Source organism: Wolffia australiana, chromosome 6 (genome assembly GCF_029677425.1).
Source record: "Wolffia australiana isolate 7733 chromosome 6, ASM2967742v1".
Taxonomy (NCBI): domain Eukaryota; kingdom Viridiplantae; phylum Streptophyta; class Magnoliopsida; order Alismatales; family Araceae; genus Wolffia; species Wolffia australiana.
Window position 1 is genome coordinate 8,265,122 of NC_135840.1, and position 9,627 is coordinate 8,274,748.

The window sequence follows — 9,627 nt, forward strand, 5'->3', positions numbered from 1 at the left end:
GATCCAAGGATGCTTCAGTTCATACATGAGGATAAGAAAATATTTCATTATCAATTTTGCCTTGCTTCTAGTCATATTTCCCAAGTTAACCTCAAGTGACCTGAGAAACCTGAGGGATACATCTGGGATGAATGTTAAACGATTAAAATTGGTCATTTAATTGATGGAACCTGTTAGAATTATAAAACATAAAAATAGACTAGGCCATAAATTGATGATTACCTGAAGGAAAGTTGCATTGGTTCTCATGAGTATGCACTAAAATGGTGACATACATTTGGGTCAGCAATTATCCTCAACTTGTATTGCTTGCAAAGCAATTCCTTTCTATTTGTGCCTCGAGTGCTCCATCGGAGTGCCTATTTATACGGAACAAGGGTCGTGACATTTAGACAAAGACGCCTTTATGTGGACACTATATCCATCATTGTGACTATGAATTGTTGGGCTTCAATGAATGTGGTAGAGTGCGAAGGGAGGACAATGAAATGGAGGATATGGGAGTGGAGGAAAAAGAATAAAAAAGTATAACCATTTTTATGCTATTTTATGCATGACTTCTGTATCAATCATGATGAGTATGATTGTTTCTTTTAGGTACATAATATTAAACACTACTTGGAACCAAAGGGAATTCAGAATAAGTCTACTTAGATGTAGTGAAATGACCAAGTGGAGAAAAGGCAAGCTAAGTAGGAGAAAGGCGGACCACATTATGCGGCATATATATATGGGAACATCATATTTTAAAATTTTGAGTTAAAATATTTAGTTTTTTTGCTAAAATTTAGACTGAGACCAAACTATGTCCTTCCCAATCTATAGCCTTCCTATGTCACATAGGCGATGCTATGAGCCCATATTGTTTCTTTGGCTGGTTGGAACACCTACACATAGGCTCGACATCAATTGCTATTGTGGTCCTACGACCATAGATTTTTCACTTTTTGGGCAGAAAAGATTATTAAAATTTTGATATAATAATATGACTTATAAAATCCATATCTTCTAATTTATAAGTCCTTTTAAAATAATATTTCTCCATTGGTTTCCAAATTTTATCTTCTTTAACCCACGCTACTGAATCAAATAATTAGATAAAATGGTTAGTTTGTCGGAATCAGTGGTTTGACTTAAAAAGCCAAACTAAGACAACTTTGAAATTTGAATTTTATTCTTCTAATCTCCTTCTTCTCTCTGCTTCCTTTTTCATCCACTTAAAGTCTTGAAAATAACTAAACTCAATAAATGCTGCTAAACTCAAATAGTTCGACGTTGAGAAATATCAAACAAGAATAAAGGATATAATCAACCTTCAAATAATGTAAAAATTAAGACTTAGTGGAATAGCATGATAATGGTGAAATTATCATAAAATAATGATGATATGCATCATAACCATGAGAATTAGGGATTTAATGTAGTGAATGATGATAAAAATATATGAATGCACAAGATGATGTTATCAAAGGGTGGGAACCTAAATAGTTCTAGTTTGGGTGAAACTCTTCTAAGGTCTTCCCCTTTTTATACTTAATAGGAATTTTGCATAAAACCCTAAAATTTTAGTATTACTAAGGACATTCAAAAGACCACTTGTGTGTTACCCTCCAGGACCATATATCACTCTAGTTAATGACTACAATGACCCGATAACCTTTTATTTTCCTTTAAAATTAGTTATTTATGTCATCATATAGTTTTGATAATAATGTATCAGTTTAAGCCAATCGATAGGTTGAGTTTCTTGTCCGGGGAATGCCAAACTATATCTCATACTCTAGAAGATACAAAGGATTTTATTGACTAGCTCATGGAACCTTTTTGGCATAGGATACCTTGTACATAAGCTCCTAGGATAAATTATAGTATGGTCAATTTTCAAAACCTAATTGGACATCCGAGTGAGTATTATTGATTTTTAAAATCATCAAAGAACTCTTCTATGATATTCCACTACCTGGCCAAGGACTTCATCTCATTGTCATAGTTGAGCTGTCTACTCTTATACCAAGGGTAGAAAATCCCATCTTGACTACACTATCATCTTTGTAAACTTCTTGTTGTACCCAAGCTAAGTCCATGAATAGGAACTCGTAACTCAAAGGCAAAATACATGCATCCATCAACAAGTAGTTTTTGGTGCCTCAAGTCCAAAGTCCAGTTACAATACTGTGACGTGAATCAACCTGATTGATAGTTCGTTAAAATATGATTGAGTGAACTATTTGTGTTAAAGAGCACTCACTCTATGTCCTTAGTGTCTCCACAATAATCACTACATGATTGGTTGTATTCATCACATGGGCAGGATTAGATAGTTATACTCTATATTGATATTTTGTTGTCCTTCTCTAGCATCCTTCAAATAGGAATGTTTAGAACACATGCTTAAAGACTTGTGATTATGATCTCATCATACTTCCCTAAGTCGGATCATTTATTCATGGGCTTCATCATAAACATCATAGGTGCATTATAATGAATAATATACATTGCATTAACTAATATTTAACAATATATGATATGTGTGATTGGCTTGCCGGCCCATTTATTTCCATCTTATTTGATTATCTAAATAAGCCCACCATTACTTATTTTGGTTTTACCATTTACACATATTAAAAATATATTGTGAGATCTATATATTATTTGAGATAGAATTCATCATTATTTATTTAAATAAATTATAATCTCCAGTACTGTCATCCATCGTTGTCTATTCACCTATGGCGTTCGTCCTGATATCCAACATATGTCTGATAGTATTGTCTTGTCTCATCTTCATTTTTTCTGATATCATGTATCACATACTCTGTTATCAGATACTACATAATATTGTGTATCTAAAGGGAAATACTACATAATATTGCCCAATTGTTTGGACCTTTTTTTGTCCAGTTTCTACGAGAGCTAAGCCTTGCCCCTAGTCGTCCCCTCAAGAGGAACAAAATAAGAGTTGTTTGTTAATTAAAAGTTCGTAATCCTGGATGGGGACTGCTCCAAACGCATGTGAACCCCTAGTATCAACCCATGCCAAATAGGAAAGGATGGTGTGATGTGTACCTGAGTTTGTGGAGTGGTTGTATGTGTCAGATGGGTGCTAGGATTGATCACAAGAGTGATTAATTACTGATGTGTGGTGGTCAAGGACTACATGCTGAAGTGGATACCTGAAAAGGATGTTGCAAAGTGGAGTGTTCTGATGATAGGACAGTCTTGTGGCCTGAGACTATACGACGTTGCCTAGGGTCAGCAAAGTGGAATGTTCGTCGGTCGCCAAAGGACGGCATGCCAAGTTGCTTGAGGTGGTGTGATCTACAAGCTGCTGTAGGAAACAGAATATGAGTGGCTTACTCTTTGGAATTAGTTAATCTTCTAAACCTAATAGTCAACATAGACATAATCCAGATCTATCTCAACATTCTGGATTAGTTCTGTAAATGATGCACTTATGGAACAAAACTGGATTGCTTCATAAGTTAATTGTCTAGATAATTAAAGTCTAGAAGAGCTGTCTCTTCAAGCTAACAGCACAATTCCTAAGTTAATGCAGCGGTTTAGGATGTTGGAAATTGGTGGTTTGAAAGCTGAGATGCTCATCCATCATTGATAAAATCCTCAAAATCTGCAAAAACAAATTCCGTTAGTAATCTATTTCAACAAAAATTATGAGGTACTAAAGTTATGAATTGGACATGGGATAAGTTTTGATAACCCATCAATTTATATTAGTACTTCTCAACAGAAATGCATAGAAAATAAATAAAAAATGACGGGAAAAAATGATAATTTTGTGGGCTAACAGTTTAAAATTAGAACTACGCATGTTCTTCCCTTAGCCAGTTCTCTCATCTCCAGCCGCCAGAGCGCGCCCAGGCGGTTGCTTGTCGCGGGTCTGGAGAACAAGGCGAGGAGAAATCGACTTGAGTTTCAAGATTTGATCTTTCTTCTACGAATTTAAGATGGAGGGTCTTTCGATATCCTCCTCGAAGTACGTTTCTTGTCCCCTAAACCCTCTTCAGCTTGCAAGACCGAAGCTTTCTGGGGAAAGAAATGGTTTCTCAAGAAGGGTCAGATTTCGCGTATCGTCTCATGTACGAGGAAGCGGTGTTGGAGCTCCAAACAGGCCTTCGGAGACAGGTTTAATCCGCTTACGGCGTTGCTCTTGACTCCGAGGGTTGGAGAGAGTTTCGTTGTGGCTAACGATGCTTGAATATCGTTTAATTTAGTTATTTTGATAATGGGTCGAAGGCATTAGATTTTCTGATGGGGATATGAATTGAATTAGACTGAGAGCGTGCATGTCTTTTTCCCAATCTTGCTCAACCAAATTACTTTGGAAGATTATAGTTTATGTCTGTCATTTATTGAGCTAAAGTATTTTTTATGCTGGACCTAAGTTATATCACAGCGGGTGTTGACGTTTCCCAGGAAGCATGATTTTATGTTTGATAAGATTAAGGAAATTTATTTTTATCGTGTTCCCCGGTGATTTGTTTTATCATGATTTTAAATATATGTTATTCAGCTATATATATATATACTTTTCAGGATTAAAGGGGGTCTTTGCTAGTGTTTCATCCTCAAGTACGGCAGAGACTTCTTCGATTGGGACGCCTAAATTCCCAATACCACCTCCGTCACCATCAATGTATGGATTTCTGTGATACTCTGTTTGTCTTTTATTTTGTTTTATGGATGGGCTATTTTCCATCCAGAAGAAATTTGGAGCTATAATTGTTTTAGGACATAATTTAAAGTTTTCTTAAAAAGAAGACACCATTTTAAGTTGTCAAAAAAATTGTTTGCCCGATCTTTCAGAGGTTCGCCGTTGCTTTGGATCGGAGTAGGAGTTGGTCTGTCGGCACTGTTCTCATGGGTTAGGGTTCTTAATTTTTGTTATCACCAGTCCTCGATTGCAAACACCCAAATTCCGTCTGACACGAGTTCTTTCTATCTTTCTCCAGGGGTCGGGATACCTAAAGGTGAATTCTTTTTCTTCAATTTTCTGAGTTACATTCTCGTGTCAGCTCGCCCTATGCTTCTTAAGTGTTAAACTGGACATTCAGATGCACCGATAGAAATTTCAAATTATTTTAACATAAAGATGCACCGACTGTAGTTTAAAGTTCAATTGGACATTAAGATGCTTCTAGAGCATTAAACAGGACATTAAGATCTGCCGTTAATAGTTTGACGCTATGTTCTCTCTCCTAGGAGCTGATCTGTTAAGTTTGATTAACCTTAACATATAGTGAAGTTCAATGATTTTTCAGTGACTGTCACATCTTAATATGCTGAATTTCCTCTGCCGTGATCTGTTCCTGTCAAATATTTCCTAATCAATGTCTCATTTCATTTTATTTAATATCCTTGATGTCCAGCAATATGCAATGAAACAAGCTATGAACACTCTGATGGGGCAAATGGCAGCAGGCAACAAAGACTTCAAGAAGCCAGGATTCACCCCTGGTCCTACTTATCCATTTCCTTCAGCTCCCTTCCCACCCCAGATGGCCACGTCACCTGCCGCTAGTGCATCCCCGTCAGCTTCTGTGATTGATACTCCTCTAAAAAAAGTGGAAACAAAAACTGTGACTGAAGTCAAGGTCGACAAGGAAAAACCCGAGGAACCAAAAAGATATTGTACGTTTTTTCTTAATTTCATGCGTGAAACTTGGTTTGGAACTCGAATTCCCCTTAGAATAGATTAGCATAGATACTATGATTTTGAAGAGGACTTCCATGAAATTTACGATTCCGTTCCTAGTGTTAATGTTAGGATGTCTTTGTTCCCAAAGTCAACTCTGGTCAAAAGGGAAGTGAGATCTTGAGAGTTAAATGTTCAGGGCACATCACTGGAGATCCAGGATGGCTAACCCTTGTACGAGAAGTGATGAGATGTATCTAAGCGAGGATAGTGTTGATATGGGTAATAGAAGTATCGAAAGAAAAAAAAAATCATCTATGATGATGTTTTGAGGATCCAGAAGAATTTTAGAAAGAGATGGAAAACCATGAAGTTGAAGAACATAGTGAACACATGAGGAAAAATGAGATCATATAAACATCGTTCTAGTGAGAATACATCAGGAAAGTTCTAGAGATAGATTTAGGACAAGGTCCGTTTTCGGAACTCTGTAGATGTTATCTCCATGTTTCATACAGAGCCAAAAATACCAAAAATAGTAGATGAGGCTCGGATGAACTAGACTACTAAAGTGACATTCATTAAGAGCTGGCTGAAGTCAAGGAATAAGTCTGGGTTTGACACCTGGAAGCAACGATAAGAACATGATAAACACTCTGTGGGTCTTCACTAACAAGTTGTATGAACAAGACGAGATTAAGAGGAAATTAATAGAAATAAGGGTGGATTAGTTGTCCAAAAAATTTCTGTCTTTCTTGCTTTGTTCTTGATTTTAGGCTCCTTTTGTCCATTACTTAGTCTTAGGACGTTGAGAAAGGAGAGAGTGAGTGTTCATGTCTGTGTTTCTTGGCTCAAAGACCATTTATTTTGATTTATTTTTTCGATGTATTTCTCACAGATATCTTCCTATCGCAGCTTTTGTTGACGTTTCTCCAGAAGAAATATCACAGAGAGAACCTCCCGTCGATTCGAATGTATCTGTAACGCCAGAGGTTATTGACCCAAAAATCATTGTCCAGTGGTGTTACGAGTCCTGTCAAGCATATTTTCTTCCAATAGATTTGTGATGCTGACGACAGTCTAATTCTTTCGACAGGTTGTTTCAAATGGCAGTTCTGCGAAGCCTAATGCCAGTGATTCACAAGAGCAGTATCAATCTCGTAAGTTGCTGTTCTTCAAATTCCAATTCTTGAACCTACTTATCTTGATCTTGCGTCATGGCATGTGTCGGTGACTCATTATGTGATTAATCATGTTTCTATTCAACAGATATTATTTTACATCCGGTTTGATCCATCATCTTGAATTTGCTCGTACTTTAGGCTGATATAATTATCAACCAAGTACGATGTTAATTAGCATGACGAAACGGAATTAATGCTCTTTCTTGTTGAATTTGTCCTTCAGGTCATAACTTTTGGTACATATGATTGTGTAATTAAAATATGGTGGTCTAGGATTGTTCTGATTTTACAAAGCTTTGGACATTACATTCAGGTTCCGGGAAAGGGCCATCTCTTTTGTCTGTTGATGCATTGGAGAAGATGATGGAAGATCCAACAGTTCAGAAGATGGTCTATCCGTAAGATATATTTTCTCCCGCCAATTATAATGCCCCAGACGGGCTTCTATTTATGTTTGCACCTTTTACAGTTTGCAGTCTTTGCTCATCGCAAAACTAATCGTGCGACTTTATTTTTTCTCGATGTCCCTAGATTTTTGGTTGACTTTCCGTGAGTTAAGGTTTATTTTTTTATTGTATTGAATTTATATGCTTGATTTAATATTGCCTTCTGACTTTGTATCATGCAGCTATTTACCCGAGGAGATGAGAAATCCCACTACTTTCAAGTGTAACCTCTTCGCTCTTCCAAAATATTTTTTATTAATTGTGAATTTAATGAATTCTTAAGCCTCGGATGAGAAAGAGTCATATTCTAATGTTAACCTTTTTTGCAGGGATGTTGCAGAATCCCGAATACCGTGAACAGTTACAGGAGATGCTGTGAGTATCATAATAAAGTTTTTTTTGAGAGGATATGTATCATAATACAGTCGTTTAACTCGTATATTTTCCATCCAAACTCGATTCCTTCATCAAACTTGATCCAGCAGGATGATCGACCACTTTGATTGATGCTTTAGATTGCACATTTCAAACTTGATTGACCAATCGGTCAATCTTCTTCAATGGGTTCAATAATCTTGCTCAATCCAACCTAACTTGATTATTCATAGAGGATCATCATGATCAATCCGGCTCGATGGATAAGGTAAAGATCGATTAGTAAGGAAGGGAAAATTTAGTTGTCGATTACTATCAAAGAAAATTAAAACCAGACTCCTTTCCGCTCTCTCTATCATCCGGGAGATCGATCATGATCTGTTGATATGTTTCTGCAATAGATGTTCCGATCAAAATCTATATACTTCGGTTTTCAGAAACTACCTGAGATTTTTTGGGCTTATCACAAGGCAAGGCATGATTGATCCCACCGGCACATTCAATTTAATGGGCAGATTGGAGTGACAAGCCAATTAGAATCTGTTTGAATTGGCGGATTGATTGTCAAATTGCCCTCGTGATCATATCTGTTAATGCAGTTAGATATAGATCTGGTCGATCCAGTCTATCAAGTTGGCTGATCCAATCATGATCAATCTCGTTAAATGAATCGAATCTTTCAATTCAATTCGATCCAATCTGATCTGGTCACGATTCGTGAGCATTAATCATGCCATGCTACCAGCGCATTGTCTGAACTGAAGATCTGGCTAAAGTTATTATTCTTTTGAAACATGCAGCGACAACATGGGAGGAGGCGGCAGCAGTGAGTGGGACAACAGGATGATGGATTCCTTGAAAAACTTTGACATAAGCAGTCCCGAAGTGAAGCAACAATTTGGTGAGGCCGGTGTTTTTATCATCCTTCATGCTTAAATAATACTAAATCTGGGATCTCTCTCATCATACAAATTAAGAACATCCCCCAAGAGAAGTACAATTTTAATTGATTTTATTTTTCTTCGGATTACAGAGCAGATTGGGCTCACCCCTGAGGAAGTAATCTCCAAGATCATGGCAAATCCAGACATTGCCATGGCTTTCCAGAATCCAAGGGTGCAGGCTGCCATTATGGACGTACGCCCAAAATCCTTTTTTTGTTTTATACTGTTTTTTTATTGAGTTTTTTAAAGTTTTTTTGTTGAATATTGAGTTTTTGTTTTTGACTCGCAGTGTTCCCAGAACCCATTCAGCATCACCAAGTATCAAAATGACAAGGAGGTGACCACATCCTCATAAACATTTTCATCTTTGCATTCTCCCTGGAAAACCTCAGAATTATTTTTTTCGTGGAGAATTTCCTCAAATAGAATAAAAAAAATAAAAAGTGAACTGGGTTTTTTCATTTGGCCAGGTTATGGACGTACTTAACAAGATCTCTGAGCTATTTCCAGGGGCGTCTGGTCCGTTTTGACAGAAGTGTTAAGTCAACGTGAGAAGATCAGTTAGCGGTTCACTTCTCCTTCGGTGTCCATATCAGTTTTATTTTAATTTTTTTTCCGCTGCCAGTAGCTTGTGTTTACGGCATGGATTTTCCTGCGTATTCAGGTTCTTTTAGATTTTTCTTTTATCAGTGTAGCTAACGGTTTTGATTCTGATGAGCTGGCTAATGCTGGAGTTCGTGTAAAACGCGGTCAAACTTCCTTCAAGTAGGAATAAAGCCTGTGGAATTTAAGGTAAATGCCATATTCCTTGAAAATAAACAAAATTCATCGCGAATCCTGAAATGATGATGATGCAATCGGTTTTGTTTACGGAATCCCATATTTCCGATCCTCAAAGTTTCGTTTTACAGGAATAAATTTCGGAAAAAAGATGGCTTGTTAGAAATATATTGATTTCTTTAAAGTGCCATAGGATAACCTCCCTAAATTATTGGTTATTTGTCTTTCCACCATAGTATCACATG

The 9,627-nt window shown here is 36.8% G+C and overlaps 1 protein-coding gene across 1 annotated transcript; it reads left to right on the forward strand.

Moving 5' to 3' along the window:
* Positions 1-3,828: 3,828 nt before the first annotated feature.
* Positions 3,829-9,347, forward strand: TIC40 (hydroxyproline-rich glycoprotein family protein). Its single transcript, XM_078577077.1, has 14 exons — positions 3,829-4,143; positions 4,555-4,654; positions 4,825-4,882; positions 4,971-4,988; positions 5,388-5,649; positions 6,569-6,645; positions 6,750-6,813; positions 7,151-7,235; positions 7,466-7,506; positions 7,613-7,658; positions 8,459-8,559; positions 8,692-8,795; positions 8,892-8,939; positions 9,073-9,347. The coding sequence occupies exons 1-14, from the start codon at positions 3,966-3,968 to the stop codon at positions 9,130-9,132; spliced, it is 1,242 nt and encodes a 413-aa protein (XP_078433203.1). The 5' UTR covers positions 3,829-3,965; the 3' UTR covers positions 9,133-9,347.
* The last annotated feature ends 280 nt before the right edge of the window (positions 9,348-9,627 follow it).